Source organism: Mytilus trossulus, chromosome 7 (genome assembly GCF_036588685.1).
Source record: "Mytilus trossulus isolate FHL-02 chromosome 7, PNRI_Mtr1.1.1.hap1, whole genome shotgun sequence".
Taxonomy (NCBI): domain Eukaryota; kingdom Metazoa; phylum Mollusca; class Bivalvia; order Mytilida; family Mytilidae; genus Mytilus; species Mytilus trossulus.
In genome coordinates this window covers 62,641,751-62,661,450 of record NC_086379.1, presented here as the reverse complement: position 1 = coordinate 62,661,450, position 19,700 = coordinate 62,641,751, and the positions used below count along the sequence as shown (strand labels likewise).

Genomic DNA, 19,700 nt, shown 5'->3' with positions numbered 1-19,700 from the left:
TTGGTTTAGGATATCGTTTTTATTTATTGGACTTTGTATACTTAAAATTTTTGACCACGTTTTAATTAACTCAAGATAGTATTTTGGAAAATTTTCCATTTGCAATCCTCGTAAGTCTGAACACTTTGCTAAAAAATTATTACAATTATATTTGATATCAAACTTCTGTAGCCACCATTTGGCTATTGTGTTCCAGTAATCGGTTTTTGATCTTAAAATCTTTTGCATACTTTTGATTTGTTTGGATTTAATGAACGAGTCTATATTGATCATACCAATCCCCCCTTCCTCTAACGGTAAGCAACACACGTCCCTTTTAATTAAATTTACTTTCCCCTCCCATATAAAATTCCACACGACATTGTTTATTTCTTTTTTATATTTTTCAGGTATACCTTGCATTTCGATTTCGAACCCTATTTTAGAAATGATCAATGATTTTAATATTAAGACCCTGCCCTTCAATGTTAGGTCACGAGATTTCCAAACCTCAAGACACGCCTTAATCTTCTTTATTTTTTCTAACCATATAGCTTCTATATCAACACTATATCTATGCATGACTCCCAATGCTTTAATTGGTTCGCTTGACCACCTAATTTTTTTTTATATTTTGGTGTTTTATTTTTCCAACGACCTAAATATACCCCTACATTCTTTTCATAATTTATCTTAGCACCCGATGCTTTCTCATATATTTCTAAAACCTTGAATGTTTCCTCGATTGATTCCTCTGTTCTATTAAACAATTGTGTATCGTCTGCAAACATGTTAATCTTAACCTCTTTCTTTTCATTTTCTATGTTAGGGTGGGGTAAATTTATTCCTTGAATTTTCGGATTAGCCTTAATTGTAGCTGCCATCGGCTTTGCTTGTAAAATGTATAGCATCGGCGATATTGGACAGTCCTCACTGATTGATCTAGAAATTGGGACGTATCTTGATTGAAAACCGTTAGTCATTAAACAAGTTTTAGCATTTTTTAGTAACATTTAAACCCATTCCCGAACATTTTCCCCAAATTGAAATTTTTCTAAACATGCATCTAACCATTCCCATTCTGCATAGTCAAAAGCTTTTGTTTGATCAAGAAAAAGGATTGATCCTTCCTCGTCTTCCATATCTATAAAATCGAAAATATCTTGCAGCATTCTATTAGAATCAAAAATATTTCTGCCCTTAACAAACCCTTTTTGATCTGTTTCAATAATCGATGGTAGAACTATTTTTAAACGTTCATCCAGAATTTTTGAGCAAATTTTATAGTCTACATTTAATAATGTTAAAGATGTTAAAGGTCGCCAGTTTTTAATATCCTCCCTCTTACTACTTTTATATAATAGGCTTATCATTCCAAGTCTCTGCGATTCGGATTTTTATCAAAAAAGGTTTCTTTTAATATTTGCGTAAGCTCATCCTGTATCAAAAACCAATATTCCTGATAAAATTCTGCAGTTATGCCATCTTCCCCTGGTGATTTATCCCTTTTCATTAATTTAATTGCTTTGAAAATTTCATCTTTTGTAATTTCACTATCACATAACCGTTTTTCTGCTTCAGATAGAGTTTTATTTACATTATATAGTAATTTCCCCCAGCCTCTCTATTACAACACCCCGAGGTTAAAAGTTTCTCATAATATTTTAATTGCTCGCCTAAGATTTCATTAATATTATTTTTGTATGTGCCATTTTTGGCTTTTATTTTTGACCATAGTTGTTCTTTTCCTCGTTTTTGTTCTAATCTGAAAAAATAATTTGTGGATTTTTCACCTCTTTCATACCAATTTATTTTTGATCTTATGCGTGCTGCTTCTGCTTTTTGTTCGTAATATTTATATATATCTTTTTTTAGTTTTTCAACCTCATTCAGATTTTGTTGTGTTCCATCATTTTCTAACAGATTTTCTAATTTATCGTCCCAATTTTTAACTTCATTTTCATTTAATCTAAGTTTCTTTGAAACCGTTATTGTTATGTCCTTTATTTTAGTTTTTGTTAAATCCCAGAACTCTTTTTTATCTTTAAAATTATTTGTGTTAAGTTTCCAAGATTTCCAAAATGTTTCAAAAGTATTTTTGAAAAGGTCGGTTTTAATTATACTATTGTTCATTTTCCACCGCATTTTCCAGTAACCCGGGCCTCTTTCTGGTTCGACGATGTTCATAGTAATTGTTACGCCGTCGTGATCGCTGCAGGGAAAATAAATATTTTTTGCATTGTTTACTCTACAATCGATATTCTCACTGGTGAATATATAATCTATTCTCGAGTATGATTGACCCCTTGAAAATGTATATTGTTTTTTGTTTGGATATCTGAGACGCCAAATGTCCGTCAGTTCATTTTTTTCAATGATTTTTTTTAGTTCATAATTTCCCTCATCTTCACGTTTGGGCATATGTTTTCTATCTAATTTCCTATTTAGACAACAATTAAAATCTCCCATAACGTAATTCACAATATCATTTTCTTTATCTATTTTTAACTTATTAAAGAAATGTTTTCTTTCTATGCCATTATTAGGGGCGTAGATATTAAAAATTCTAATAGTTTCGTTTGAGTCTAATTTGAATTCAACTATTAATTTCCTTCCCTCTGTATCTTTATATTTTTCAGTAATGTTTATATCTAAATTTGGTTTCACTAAAATTGCTTCCCCTTTGGAAACGGAAGTCCCGTTACACCAAAAACTTAAACCTCCCCATTCTTTTTTCCATTCATTTTCTACAAATTTTTTGCAATGAGTTTCCTGCAAACATATAAAATCAAAATTCTTTTTTTGACACCATTGAAATAATGCATTTCGTTTTGACTTATCTCCCATACCGTTTGCGTTTAATGAAACTAAACGAATAGACATACTTTATGGGAAAAATATGTATTTATATTACTGTCTTCAAATATTCTGAATATTTAGTTTGCTATACAGTTCACCGATTTCATTTATGTTATACAACATAATAAAAGTCCAACCTAATTATATTCAATATATTTACAACAAATGAATTTGCATGTACACTTACAATGCATTTTTTTAGAGTTATCTCCCATACCATATATTTCATATATAATTATTATCTGCCTACTTATTTCACCAACGAATACACATATTTGTATCACTAACATAAAACAGTTCAATAATTTTCCAAAATATTTACAATAAATGCCAGATTTTGCATACACAAAAATAGCATGTATTTTTTTAAAGTTTTTCATTATATGATAAAAATTTATATTAATATATTATATACATCTTACACAAAGTTCTCCTTAAGCTCGTTTAAGAAATATGCCGGAATAATTTACCTAGAAACAGTTTCTTCCAAAGAAGAGTTTTGTCTTTTTGATTGCTGTTTCTCGCCTGATCCTGGTGTTGAAGCTGAACTTCGAGTTCTCTTTTTACCACTTGGTGTTTGGTATTCGCCTAATCTGTCTATACTCATAAAGTTCTTGACAAGAGAAACAAGTTGTTTTGCTCTTCTGGATTGATATGTACCCCTCAATTTACTTTCCAATGAATTACTGAAAGTATACATTTTTACAATTTTGTAAAACTGCTATATTTTGGGGCCAAAATGGGTCCTTACTAAACCTACTCCTTTGTAAAGGTACTTAACAAATAAAAAAAAAAATAATATGTCTGGTTTTTTTTTGTTCACACATTGTTTTCAATGTAATAGAATTTTATGCGACTGTAACAAAAGTGAGAATCTTAGCTAGATATTAAACGAGGTTTAAGCCAAAATTATTGCCATAAGAAAATGTCTGTAACAGGTAAGACATATGACAGTTGTGTTCCCTTTGTTTGATGTGCTTGAGCTTTTGATTCTATCATTAGACATGGGACTTTCATTTGAGTTTTTCTGACTTTTTTTTTTGGTACTTTTTAAACACTTATTTAAAAAAGCGGGTTCATTTTGGTAACCCCTTATGTATAAGCAATTTTGTATACCACCATGAATTAGATATGGCTTCCACATTAAAACACGAATAAGCCGTGCGAGTAATATGAATATTCAGCTACTCAAACCCATATCGCACATAAAAACCCAATATTGCGCTAAGGGTGTTCTTTATCTAATTTTGAGTTCTCAAGCCAATCTGCAATCATGCCTGTGGTTTTGTTATATAAGTTTATGCTTTGTATCGATATTATGAGTTAAGCCATTTTCAACTGCTTTTTACAATTTGTTCTTAAGTTGTACTGTACACCTTTAAATATGTTTTCCACTGTCATATTTTTCAGGTTCCTCTTCTAAATTGCGTTCTTATAGATTAGGCCGTTAGTAATCGCAATTGAATTGTATAATATTTTCATGTTTGAGCATCTTATAGCTGTATTACTACTAGTATATGGAATGGGTTTTTCTTATTTTTAAATTACATTCACTTCATTTGAAATTTGGTAGATAGTTGGCTATGCTATCAAATTTACATCTGCTCATTTTTTATATTGTCACACTTCAAATTCAAATATATTTTATTGCTAATCAAAGCGCCCACAAGGAGCAGAACAATCAACATTAATTACATACAAATGATTACAAGTGGTTCAATATGATTAAGACACAATGTTATAAAAAACAAACCAAAAAGTATTTATTAAGACAAGTACAAGAATACAACAGGCACAGTGTTTAATAATATAAGGGGGGTCACTGGGCTTTTCTATATCTATATATTATTTGAGGAAACTTTCCTATATGAGGATAAATTTTCCAATAATTTTCCGAGTTTCTGGAGTATGGAAGTATCTTCAGAGGACATTAGCCAAATAAATTGTGATTTAATATCTAAACCACTTAAAGTTTTAAACCGTTGTTTTATTTCATTTAAAAAGTTAAAACGAATATTTGAAAGTTCGTGGCACTGAAGAAGAAAATGAATTTCATCCTCAACCTCAGTACCACACAATTTACTGATTTACAGATACGTTCTGACACTGTCAGATTTTTGTACCTTCCCCTCTCAATCTCACACTATATACGGTTGAATAGCATTGAGGCAAAACTTTCTGAAATTCATGTCCTCAATTGTTTTATCTTTGTACATCGGGTGCGGCACTTTATAGCGCTGCATAGAAGCCCCACTGGTGGCCTTCGCCTGTTATCTGGTCTTTGATCTGGTTGTTGTCTCTTTGACACATTCCCCATTTCCATTAGCTATATCACACTTTTTTTTTTATAGATCTAACCGTGCTGATCCTTTATGTGATCTAAAGTTTTTTTGCTTTCTATTATAATGTTAATCCTATAAAGCACAACAGAAAAAACAGTTTCATTTTAATTATCACAGTTTTCATGATAATAGACAATAATGAAAAATGGTAAAGTTTTATAACGGTTCAAAAAAATAAATGACAAAAAATGCATTCTACCCTTTTGTTCTGTTTTTAAAAATGATGTCCACGTTGGTTGTCAAGCGGGGTCATCGGACATTTTAAAACTAGAAAACTAATGATGATTGTTGCCAATTTTGGTTAAACAATATTCAAAATTTTCAGAGAAGAAAATGTTTGTAAAAGTTACCATAAATTACAAAAAAAAAAAATATAAAAAAATACTACAACCATGATAAAAGGCGTGCTCCTTAAGGGATAAACTGATCATTTTGGTCAAGTGTGACTAATTTGTAGATCTTTCTTTGCTGAATATTATTGCTGTTTACAGTTTATCTCTTTCTGTAATAATATTCAAGATAAGAAACAAGAACTGCAAAATTGCCGTAAATTTACCAATTCAGGGGCAGCATCCAATAATGTCTAATACGTCTGGAAATTTAAGGGTATAGAGATCTTGACGTGATGAACAGTTTTACTTCATATCAGATTCGATCTAAATGCTTTGGTTTTAGAGATCTAAGCCATATTCTACATTTTACCCTATGTTGTATGTATAGCCATTGCGGCCATTTTGGTTGGCAGGCCGCGCCATAGACACAATTTTTAAATATAAATTGTCTTGCCATGCTGTAGGGAAGGTTCCGCTCTCTGTGTGACCAAATGACACGAGTAAAACTTCAGATATTGATGTGTACCAGATATCTTATAAAACACATCTGTAGTAATTTAATCATTGATAATGTAATCAATTATATAAAAAATGGTAACTGGTTTACATAATAAAGTAAACTTAGGCGTGCAGAGAGTTAAGTATATCATGGACTATGTTCAATTCTTTTCGTGACTTTGTCCAAGTAAGAAACCGTCATCAAAATATATTTTCAATGTGGCTAAAATTTGAATGTTTCATGAACGTTTTCACTTATATTTGTATAAAGTTTTCCCCATAAGAAACTCATTTATCTCTGTTTTCATCAAGCCAGAATTTCACTGCTACCATTTCTAATTTGTGGGATTTTTTTGTGTTTAGACTGATAAATATTGTTTCTTTTGGAGCTTTTATATGGATGAAAATTCCATATAATCTAGTAATCAACTTTTGATAATTGAGCACAGCGTTTTATGACAATATCCAGGAAGTGGTTTAAATGTTGAGTTAATAAATATCGACCGGATACACTAAGTATCAACCTTAAATCGATTGGTCTAAGTAATTCTATGTATTGGGTGTTTTGTTCCTAATTTGCTTTTAGTACATTAATATTCGCGTCTCTCTCTGTAAGCAATACAAGGTACCTTCGTTTACTTCATAGGTGCAGAGATAAGATATTTCCTGCTTAGCGGAGATTTCAAATATTTGGCAACTGAATGTTTAGGTCTTCGCGATTTATATTCTAAACAGTTTTTTGTTTGTTAAGAGTATTATTTATGGTAATCAAGTTGGTCCACAACTTTTCTTTGCAATAATATTTATCCATAAATGTAATTGCTCTTCCCTTATCGACTTCCTTTATTATAATTAAATCTTCCTTCTTAATATTTTGTAACGCATCTTTTTAGCTGCGAGTACGATTTGTTTTTAAGTTTGTTCACTGACTGGAAATTATGTTATTGTATCAATATGCGTACATGCCGCTATGTGATAATCATATTAAATTTTACTGAAATAAATCCGGGTCACAAATAAAACTGAGAGAAACACATCAACAATAAGAAAAGAAACCCGGAACAATAAAAACACTGAACTGCTTCAAACACAAACGCCAACAAACATAGAAACAGACTATATGATATCAACGTCCATGTGTGTACATGTTATCCATATTTTTTAGTTTTGAAATGGAAGTAACTCCTTCAAGCCAACAACAACAACTTTTTAGTTTTTTTAGTTTGTTTCAATCATTCTTCACACATTTCTTCGTCTGTTGAAACCTTCTACATTTTTCCTCAGCACCGTGTTGTTTTTATAACTGGACGTGCCATTTTTTTGTTTTTAAAGGAACGTAGTTCTTTACTAACATTGTATGATAACTAACCCTTAATGGTAATTAACCATATACTTTTACTTACTTGTTATCTTATGTATTTATAAGAAGTAAAATCTTAAAAATACTGATCTCAGAGAAAAAAATAATAAGGAAAGTCCCTAATCAAATGGAAAAATCAAAAGCTCAAACACATCAAACAAATGGGTAACAACTGTTAAATGATGACCCAAGACAGAAATATGAAAATTGTCAAATGATTATTCTGATTTAATATACCATGACGGACAAGGGTTTCGTTATTCAAGCCTGACTTGGTTAGTTTGGGAACCATTCCCCAGTTTTAAAACAACTAATGACTTTTTATTTTGTCTCCAGAGCATTTTGTACTAAATAAAATTATCTAAACTTACATAAGCCTCTACAAAACACGTCATGGTACCCAGATCTGTTCATGAATAAGAATCATTCATTGTATTGTTTATAAATCTAGGTCCGTGTTTTAAACACAATGACTTTAGTATTTATTGTTCATTAGTTTTTATTGTTCATTAGTTGATAAAGGAGGGTGCATATACTTATAACTTTAATTGTATAAATATTCTTTAGTTTTGGCCTAAAATTCAGAATGGCAGTTGAAAGATGTGAATCGAAAACATTAACCTACCCTCATGAATATATTATGATATTTTAAACATCTTTATTTTGTCATGTATGTATGTCCATGAACAATTCCTATTAACATTCCTTGACTCTTGTTCGAGGATGTTGCAAATTTTATGAAATATTAAAAGTTATTTTAATGATGATCTGTTGTGCCTCCATGCCATTTGAACTATTTTAGATAGAACTTTATACACGATTATTTTGTCTCAAGTGCAATGTGAATGAAATTATTTAAATTTACAGTAGCCTCTATAACACACGTCATGATACCCAGATTTGTTGCTTCAAATACTGTTGACAAGCATATAGCATGCAGAATAAGACAACTGCTAACTCAGCTTACGGGGCCAAATAAAATTTACCTTTTTTTGGCAATTGTTGAACATGAGATATTAAATGTTTTTTACTTACTGCAATTTTTTTTGACGAAGTCAAAATATTCTAAAATATCATCATCCCAATACAGTTTCAGTGATTTCGCATATCTTGCAAAGTTTTGAATTTTACATTTGACGATTAATCAGTGAATGTCGTATTCTACTGCGCACTTTTAAACAAAGAATCTAGCTACTTCCTGGTAATGACAATGCTTACTATAAATAAGTTAACAGATAAACTACTTTAACTCTGCACATAGTGTACCAGGATAATACCTTTTTTTCAAAATTAAGTGTACTGTTTGTGTCATATCTGTGCATATGCCAGTGTATGTAGGTGATCAGTATCTTCCAAAGATTCGATATCCAGTAGAAAAAAATTGTAAGATGTAATTTCTTTTCGTTGTATCCATAGCAACAATCTGCATTTATTTGCTATGAAATATTCTAAAAAGTGGGTAAAGATGTCACATATATCCTAAAAAAAATTGTCTAGAAGTACAATTTGAATCCCTTTGAGTGATCATTTTTCTGAAACTTTTAACCTGTATCTATCAAGAAATTTTATGGGAGTCATATATCTTTCGTCGCATTGTTTTGTAAAACTAAGTCATAAACGTCATGCAGAAAAAGTTACATTAGTTTCTGGCAGGTCTAGCTATACAATTACAGAACACAAAATAGCACACAAAATATTTTTAATATAATATTGATGTTTTTATAAACCAATTGTTCATTCGTGCTCGTACGTTGCATACAATTATCAAAAAGTTGTCTGTTCAAACCTAAGAGAAATAATGCACGCATACTATACAACCCATTTTATTTGCTAATTGAAAATAAAGCGGAATAAAATAATTTAAGATAGAAGAGAATATAATTCTGTTTTAATTGTGTTTTACTTAGACTTAAATAAAGAGTGAGCTATTTGAACTTTAATGATGTCTCTAGTCTAGTCAAAATGTCAGAGTGTCCAAGTTAATTACACAATAAATTGCTGAAATAAGATAACATGTTTTCACGTGCAGAGAAATTTTACTTAGGATCAGTGCATGATTGAGTTACATTTTTCTATTAATCAATAATATGGCGGGTCAGCACGAGTTCGCCTGCAAGTTTGTTCTGTCGAAGTTCTCTTATATTTGATGTTCTTCCCTCAGTTTAAGTTTGTAACCCGGATTTTTTGTTTCTTTTCTAAGTCGATTTATGAATTTCGAACAGCGGTTTACTACTGTTGTCTTTATTTGTTGTAACTTCCTATTGTTAATCAACTCATCATAGATACCAGGACCAGTGCATGATTGAATTACATCTTTTCTATTAATCAATGATATGGCGGGATCGGCACGAGTTCGTCTGCAAGTTTGTTCTGTCGTAGTTCTCTTATATTTGATGTGGTTCCCTCAGTTATAGTTTGTAACCCGGATTTTTGTTTTTTTCTCAGTCGATTTATGAATTTCGAACAGCGGTTTACTACTATTGCCTTTATTTGTGGTAATTGTCAATAAACTCACCATAGATACCAGGACTAAATTTTGTATATACACCAGACGCGCGTTTTGTTCACAAAAGACTCATCAGTGACGATCGAATCCAAAAAAGTTAAAAAGGCCAAATAAAGTACGAAATTGAAGAGCATTGAGGACCAAAATTGCTAAAAGTTTTGCCAAATACAGCTAAGGTTATCTATGCCTGAGGTAGAAAAAGCCTTAGTATTTTGAAAATTCTAAATTTTGTAAACAATTAATTTAAAAATATAACCATATCAATGATAATTCAAATCAACACAAAAGTGCTGACTACTGGGCTGCTTATACCCAGCTCGGGGAAAACAATTTCCACCAGCAGTGGCATTGACCCAGTAGTTGTAAATGAACTCATCATAGATACCAGGACTAAATTTTGTATATACGCCAGCCGCGCGTTTCGTCTACAAAAGACTCATCAGTGACGTTCGAATAAAAAAGTTAAAAAGGCCAAATAAAGTGTGTCATCAACATTTGATGTGTTAACTTGTAACTCTTATCAAACAATTCGTAAAACTTCCCACCAACATATCTCCCTTAATGTTATCTTTTGAAGTAGATATGTATGTTTGTTTCTCCTCACCTTTTCTATTCTTTCTCATTTAATAGTGATGATAATTGATGTAATTTCGTATTAATAATTTATTACTATTTCATATTGAATATGAACTTTTATGTTTTATTTGCAAAATGTATATTTTGCATTTTATGGTTTTGAATAAATGACCTTTTTTTTCAGTTTAGTTTTTATGTCAAGCTCAGAGTCATTGACACAATCGTTCTTGTAACATCATGACTGTCGTCATCGTTGAAGTTTTAGAATTTTGCCAGATCATATCGCACATTATTATTTTTATTTGAAGCATTCATTTGAAGTCTCTGTTGTAATTTGACATTTAAACTATTGCATGTTTAACAAATTTTTAGAATGGTGCAAGCGTCTTAACTGATGTTCGGTTGATCTTTTTATTGTATAGATTTCAAGATTGTTATGGTTTCTTCAAAGTAGACTGATTTGATTCATTTAACGTCACAATCATACTGATGAAGGATATCTGTTATCCGAAAAATTTATAAATAATTACATTTATTTTTTTATCTTTATTTCCGACCAGGTAAGCTTTTCTCATCACTTCGCGCCCGTCGTCAGTCGTCCGTCGTCGTCGTCCGTCGTCGAGGTTTAGTTTTTACATTTTGAACTTCTTCTAGAGAACCAGTGAATAGAATGAAACCAAACATAGCATTAATGTTCCTAATGAAATGTTGACCAAGTGTTGTTACTTTGTCGTCAATCCAACGTTCAAGATGGCCGACAGTTAGGGGACTAAGTTTAACATAGGACCCTTTTGTAAATACATACAAATTTCTTCTTTTAGAACACCACTGAATGGAATGAAACCAAACATAGCATGAATATGCCTGATGAGATGCTGACCAAGTGTTGTTACTTTATAGCTGATCCATCGACCAAGATGGCCACCAGCAGGGGGCTTAGTTTAACATTGTACCCTAAGGGAAATACATACAAATTTCATCATTTGGAGAACCACTGAATTGAATGAAACCAAACATAGCATAAATGTTCCTATCCTAATGAGGTATTGGCCAAGTGTTGTTACTTTGTGGCCAAATTTTAACTTTTATTATATGATTTCAAACACCCAGGTAGAGTCAGGTGAGCGATACAGGCTCTTCAGAGCCTCTAGTTTGTTATTGGTGTTGTTTTGTACACTTTTTTGGCGAATATAATTTATTTATTGTGTACATGTATCGTTACTCGTAACGATCTAGCGCCCTCGTAGAAAAAATCGTTGACTAGTATTCCGCCGTTATATATATATATCGATAATAAAATTGAGAATGGAAATGGGGAATTTGTCAAAGAGACAACAACCCGACCATAAAAAAAAAAACAGCAGAAGGTCGCAAACAAATCTTTAATGTAGCGAGAAATTCCCGCACCCTGAGGTGTCCTTCAGCTGGCCCCTAAACAATATATACTAGTTCAGTGATAATGAACGCCATACTTAATTGGGACAGGCGCAAAAAATGCGGCGGGGTTACACATGTTTATGAGATCTCAACCCTCCCCCTATACCTCTTGTCGATGTAGAAAAGTAAACGCATAAAATTCCGCACATTAAAAATTCATTTCAAGAGAAGTCCGAGTCTGATGTCAGAAGATGTAACCAAAGAAAATTAACAAAATGATAATAATACATAAATAACAACAGACTACTAGCAGTTAACTGACATGCCAGCTCCAGATTTCAATTAATCTAATTGAAAGATTAAGATTTCATCATATGAATATCAGGCACAATCCTTCCCGTTAGGGTTCAGTATCATACCATCATAACATATATGAGAAAAACATAACCCGTGTCATGCCAACAACTGGTTTTTGAATACATGTGTTTAGTTCCGATGCAAAGACCCTATAAGTGAATCAATATTAACGCCAAAATATGCAATCTTTAATGACCTGACAACAGTATCGTAACTACATCCCTTCTAAATAAGTATATTTAAAGGTTTTATAGTTTCTGAGGTGAATACCGACATTTTTGTGCTTTATAAAGAATATTTCCATAAAAAATTGGATGTGAAATACCTGAACGTATAAGAAGTCTGCATGTTGAGCTATATTTACGAATGATGTCCTTATACCGATGATAAAACTTACTAAATGTTTGACTAGTTTGTGATATCAAAAACCCTGGTTTAATAATTTTTCATCAATACATAAATTTCTTTCGAATATATATCGAATGACATAAAGACACTTCCAAAACTTACTTATATCTAGGCATGATGGGGTTTTACGGAATGAAAAATAACTAGGTGGTATCAAAATAGTCCTTTAAATAGTATTAATCGTTTAGAATAATGAACAAAATACTGCTATGATATATGTTTTATTAGTGTATCTAAATATCAGGTAAAAAATGAGCATTATTATGTAATCATTATATTTACAGTGTAATTATAAGGATTTCTAACAAAACAAATGTGCTTCAAATGTTTGATTTCAACTAACAAAACACATATAATATAACATATGTGCAAAATAACGCATGTAAGAAATGTGACAAACACAACTCTTTCAATTTAGAACAAAATGAATTTTATGATGGAAAACATGAAAAATACTGTTAATGGAAACGCTAATTCAATTATATACGAGTCGTTTTCTGTTTACGACATTCACCATTTCAAATTTATTAAAAATACATTTCAACATTTGGCGTTCCATTCAATATGGACGGATATTATAGTTCACTTCAAAATAATAATGATAGCAAAATACAATGATATAATGGGTGATTTTTTAATGACTTACTTTCACCGGTATCATTCGAAAATTTATTGCTAACAACAAAGTTTTTCTCTTTTCTAACTACGCATTAGAGAGGCAAAAAATCCCGAAAGATATTTAAAAAAATAATGCTAAAACAAACAGACAATGTAATAAAAAAAAATGAAAAAGGACAAAAATACAAACCACAGTACACAAAACTCAATATATAAAACAAAAGATTTAAATATGCTTAATCGCTCTTCACTATACTACTACCTGTCGATACATTTATTTTTGGCATTGCACAAGTCATGTCTTCTTTGACTATTAATGACGTTAAAATACTAAATCCCTGTGATGTGTTTTAGTCGATTTTAGTCTCTGATGCATGCTTTTTTACTATTAATTGGTTTTGGCTTTTAACTAGCTGTCAGTAACTGCGAGTACTCTCAAATCGTATTTTCTTGTTAATTCGAACTGTTGATACTGTTTATAATGCTTTTTTGGCATTTTTTATTTATATGGATCTTGTCTGTACACCAGCTTTGATTATTTGTAATATCTTCAATTTTTCACTTATTCTTACAACATTTGTATAAACTTCAAGATTATAAAAAAACGTTTTTTTTTTCTAAAGTGAACATTGATTGGTTAAATATTTCTCAGTGTGTTTGAATTTGTTTGTTAGCCTTTTGGTCATGAATGTTTGTCTCTAAGATTTAATTAACTGTGCATTTGTATTCAGATATCGCAGATCAAATTTATTCGTTCATTGTGTAATCATACGTTTTTTGATTGAGTTAAGTCTGCCAATTGATATTTTATCGTATGTTTTTCTCTGTTGTGATGTTATGCTATTGTTTCAGAAAAAGGGAGAAGGTTTGGATCCATTAAAACGTTTAATCCCGCTGCAAATGTTTGCACCTGTCCTAAGTCAGGAATCTGATGTACAGTAGTTGTCGTTTGTTTATGTAAAATATACGTGTTTCTCGTTTCTCGTTTTGTTTATATAGATTAGACCGTTGGTTTTCCCGTTTGAATGGTTTTAAACTAGTAATTTTGGGGCCCTTTATAGCTTGTTGTTCGGTGTGAGCCAAGGCTCCGTGTTGAAGGCCGTGCTTTAACCTAAAATGGTTTAATTCTTAAATTGTTATTTGGATGGAGAGTTGTCTCATTGGCACTCACACCACATCTTCCTATATCTAATTAATAAAGTCTTATTTTTCAATTTGTTATTTTAATTGTCGATATAAGTAAGACTTCACCATTTAATTTAGATTTTTACTTTCCAACGATAATTTCTTATAGCTTATATAAAAAAAAAAGCATTGGATCGTTCTACATTTATGAGCGACAACCGTATCAACAGTACCAAGGGAATAATAATCACATACGAATGAACAAAATCATTTTAAACCATGTTGCGTTAAAAAAAAGTTTTAATGTTAAACGTTCTGAACTTGCCCTAACTGATGCGGATATCAAAAATGTGTGAAGTCGACTACTTTAACAGAAAAAAAATCAGGTGAGAAATGAAAGAAGAAGTTTCGACCCTTTGCATATATTGTTTTAATTTCAAACAAAATTTTAAGCTGAAAATATGAAGCTTTTAAAAAAAATATACTTCTTGTAGCAAAAACATACAAATTCAATCATTCAAACCTGGTTACTTGAAATGACAGAGCTGACGTACATATGTTCGAGTTTTTTTTTACACAATTCTGCTTATTCGATATGTTTAAATAATTAGTACCCGTTTGATAGAGATGTAACAACCGTGCACTACTAAATGTATCAGATTATAAAATGCATGCCAGTGGTCATTCCAGAGTTATAAACATGATAATTGTAAAATTATTTTAATTTAAAATGTTTTGGAATTTTGGAAGTGTTTTAAGCAGGAATATTTTTTCACTACCCTTAATGTCAAGAATAAAGAATTTGTTTTTCCCCTGAAATTATTGAAAGCATTGGATGATACATTTTTAAAACCGTTATATTAGAAATTACAAACAAATACTAGCCGATCCAGTATTGCAACGGTAAACTTAGTTTGAAAACTTTTTACAGTCCTAGATTAACACATCATAGATACCAATATTAAATTTTGAACCCCTGCACGAGCGTTTTGTCAACGAAAGACTCATTAGTGGTGATTTAATCAAAACCGTTAGATATACCAAATAAAGAAGGAGGTCGACGGACAGTAAGGACCTAAAATTCCAGAAGGTTTTGTCAAATACAGCTAAGGACTTCGGTGATCTTTCCCTTTGTTACAAAATTCTTAGTGTTTCGAAAAATTTAAAGGCAGCTTTTCGTTCGTTTGAAGGGAGGTAAATAAAGGTACACGGTAATTAAATTTTCACTGATTAGGAATTTATACTTGTTCCAATACTTGCGTTTTCGTAGATTTATAATTAAAACATAGTATATTACATATAATATACTTAAATCATTATTTCAGAAGGACATTAGGGCAACAGTTATATCTTTAACTTACTATTCCCAAAACTACGATAATTATAATACACGTACTACAAATTCACGATTTCTTTGCTATATTATGTTATGACGTTTTACAATTTGTTAAATATAACATAACAATGAACTTGGCAACACCACGGTAACCATCTAATTACAAAAAAATTATTATGCAAAGAGAAGTGAGAGGTAACAGTGGACATATATGTAGGACTCAAATCTATGGTGGGTTGCAAATCTATGACAGATTCCTAATATATGCCTATATCTGGAATGGTGTTAAATTCTACGGGTTTCGCCAACGTTTGCGGGGGCGACTATGAAATAGGGCGTTATTCAATTGTGACGCAAGTCAAAGATCTGCCATAGATTTGGGAGAAAACAAACATCTACCATAGATTTGAGTTGTTTGACGTTTGAAACGTCACATTTGTCATAGGTTAGGAATCTGCCATAGGTTAGGAATCTGCCAAAGATTTGGAACCCATCATATATTTGAGTCTTACATATATTTTTAGGTGGTTATACAACCATTGATTTTCTCCTACTTGTCTTTGTTAAATTTGTACTTTTCAAAGAAATTTGCTGAATTTATCTTTATTTCAAATAAAAAATACATGACATGAGTGAAGTTTTATCCTGTACAATACTATAAACAAAAAAAAGTCACATAATGTTTCATTGCATATACAAAATTAACCATCACTGGAAGTTAACCAATCTAATGTTTAGCCTTATTTTTCCGGCGTACAAGCTTCAGTCATGTAGCCTCGACTTTCCAAAGTATTCTATAGAAACCCAAAATAAAAAAAAAATGATGGTGCTTTGAAACACATAAGATGTATATCTATGACTTTGAAACTTTTTACTGTAATGAAAAATAGGATGAATTTCCTACAACTGTCATATTCAAGGGGAAATTTTTCCCGACCCTTTTTAGTATGCAACCGCATGTGACGAATTATGATTTGGTAGTATTGTACCTTTATATATGTCACTATATGTCGTTCATAAGTTTAGATTAAAAAAATAGCTTGTTTATTGATATCAATTCATTATCAATAAATTATACACACAAATGAAAAGATAATGGTTATCATAATGTAACCAACAAATAAAAGATGAAAATTTGTGTACAAGGTATGAGTTAAAGGGAAAAAAACTGTGTATCAGATGTGGACGTCTATAGAGTCTACATATTAATGTATTTTGTAATTATATCCACATAACAAAATTTACATCATTTGTTTCAATCCAAATATATTAACATTTCAGTAACTTTTAAAAATATAAAAATGTATGTACATTTCACTGCAATGATAAATTTGTGTATGAGAGATGAGCAAATGTCTATTCAAACGAGCAAACGTAAAATGTGATGTAAATGTTCATCTTTGCATTAGGCTATGATTTTTTCTTGCGACATTTCTTGATAAATGTTTGACATCTTCCATAAAATTCCCAAATTGCAAGCAATATAACAGCCATAACAAGAAGTAAAAGTATTGCCCATAACAAACTTTTTGAAGTTGTAAGTTGAGGAGGTTCTGATTTTTGCATTACTTCTGAATTCGGCATTCCCCCTGAAACATGAATAATATTATAAGTGTACAACAAATTAAGAAAAAATATGAGTATAACTTAATAAAATAGAATAGAATAGGATTAATGTCCTTTATACTGAATTTATGCCCAATACCAATTCTAGCATTGGCCACAATCCAGCCTTCTAAATTACAAGTCACCCTAAAGTATACAGCAACGAGTTTATCTTTTTGATATTGTATATAATATTTTAGATGAGAACGTATTATATGTATACATATATAGATATGGATGGATGCACACTATGAAGTTTTTTTGTTTAACGTATATCGGATGAATATATATATGAAATGTGTGAACTATTATTATATTTAATTTGCATTATTATATATAAATCTCGATATTATGAAACCAATCCCCCCAAAAAAATGCTTGTGTGAAAGGCGGAAGTACATCTTTTTCGTCTTTAAAAGTGAAAATGAATACGACATAAAGTACCAAAAATATGAATTTAAAACTAGACTAGGGGCATTTGTCACACACTGCTTTTACAATACAAAATAAATTGAAAAAAATCTTTGGACATCTTCGTATTGTAGAAGGACAACTTCATGAACTTTGATAGATGTGCTTGGTGTCTGTAAAAATTCGATGATCTAGGTTTAAATTTGGGCAACAGTAAATTAAAAATGTTCAAACATCATGAATTGATTAAGAAAAACGAAGTTAATCACAGGAACGAGAGAAGGTGTGTCGACAGCGTTAGCGTCTTTTACCTATACTGTCATAACTAGCCAACCACAATTGGTACATCTGTAACATTTGGATATAAGACAATCGATAAAGGTACAAATCAGACGACTAGTTTTGGTTTCTTCAGATCCGTGACTGCAAACAAATGCCAGTGGTAAATGGAGACACAGAAACATCGTCAACCAATTCGCGATGGTGACCAGATACAGTTTACCAAATAAGAATATTACCGAGATTGAAATAACATGACAAACACGACGGGTGACATGTGGAGCAGGATCTGCTTACCCCTCCGTAGCACCTAAGATCATCGCCCGTTTTTGGTGGAATTCGTGTTGCTTAGTCTTTAGTTTTCTGTGGTGTACTATCATTTGTCTGTTTGTCTTTTTCTTTTTTAGCCATGGCTTTATCAGTTTATTTTCGATCTATGGTTTGACTGTCCCTCTGGTATCTATCGCCCCTCTTTTAGTCTGCCCCATATCTTGACTGATAGCTAGAAATGGAGATCGACAACTAGGGTCGGTTAAAAGTTTATGTTAGGACAAAAGAGACTTTAGCTGTTAGCTTCCCAATTGTGAAATTTCCTTTTCTTTGTCGAAACATTGAAGCACCGTATGCATACAGAGTATATGTCTCCCAGTAGTTACGATAATTTCATGGCATTTTTTTTTTGGTGACTTTCATGATAGAGAGTAGCTTTTCAAAAGGAAGCTATTTTAACCAAGAGTTTCAAGTTGTGAAGTTAAAATCATCGCTTCATAAATGTATTGATGCAATCACGAATTGGTTGACGGCTATGGAATATGTAAACATGCACGAGTATTACGAATTGTATGAGATATGAAAACATCGGTGCAGAGCGGAAGGAAATGCTGTAAAATTTCAAGTTGATAGATTGAAGGTTAATGTTTTTCAGAGATTCCTGTCATCAGTCATCCATCTGTGTCAATGTCGAGGAATAGAACAAGATAGGAAAAAAACACAGTTCCTTGTGATATATGAGATGTAAGCACTCTTTGAAATGCGGGTCATTGAAAGACAAAACATCATCTGAATTGAAATTGAAGAAGCAAGATGAAAATGTGGTTATTATAGGGTGCTATAAACCATTGCATCAACATTTCATTTATATTTTCCCTAGTACATATTTAGATAACTTTGTAAAAGGTTTCTTGTAGTAATCAAATTGCTTTTGCCTTGAAATATCCGAGAAAACACAGTTTGGAAATAGGCAAATTAAAATAGAATATTTTCTCTAACGAGTACTTAAAATGGACACGAGATTAATGGATATGGTGCTGAAAGTAATTTTAAAGCCGGATGCAGTCTTAATCGATATTTTAGGCTCTTAAATGACATGAACATGTCATAATACGCTCCGGATGTATTTAGTTGGTAAACAACAGTTTTATCAAACAAGAGTAAATTGGAAAATTTTGTACACTTATACCTTTCATCATGTTCATTGCAGAAACTGACACTGCACAATTCGGATAATCACCATTCATTAATTCTGGAAAAGACACAAAATATTACAATTAATTTAAGCATAGTGTAACTTGTGATCTACAACGCAACACCTGGAAATCCTGTTAATGGACATAACAATTGCCCTACAAAACATCAAGAATATGTTTTTAGCATTCACATTCTAAAGTTTTTTTCTAGTAGATTGAAATATGTAACAATTCATTCTCTCTTTCTTTACTGATTAAACACTAGG

At 31.4% G+C, this 19,700-nt stretch overlaps 1 protein-coding gene across 2 annotated transcripts in view; it reads right to left on the bottom strand.

The window, feature by feature from the left end:
• Positions 1-12,828: 12,828 nt before the first annotated feature.
• The window catches only part of LOC134725504 (uncharacterized), a 67,592-nt gene continuing 60,720 nt past the window's right edge, over positions 12,829-19,700 (bottom strand). For both annotated transcript variants that reach the window (XM_063589376.1, XM_063589374.1), the window contains exons 10-11: positions 19,428-19,490; positions 12,829-17,262 (exon numbers count right to left, since the gene is read on the bottom strand). In XM_063589376.1, coding sequence (XP_063445446.1) covers positions 17,084-17,262; positions 19,428-19,490 — 242 coding nt within the window. In that variant the 3' untranslated portion in view covers positions 12,829-17,083. The remainder of the gene's footprint in view (positions 17,263-19,427; positions 19,491-19,700) is intronic.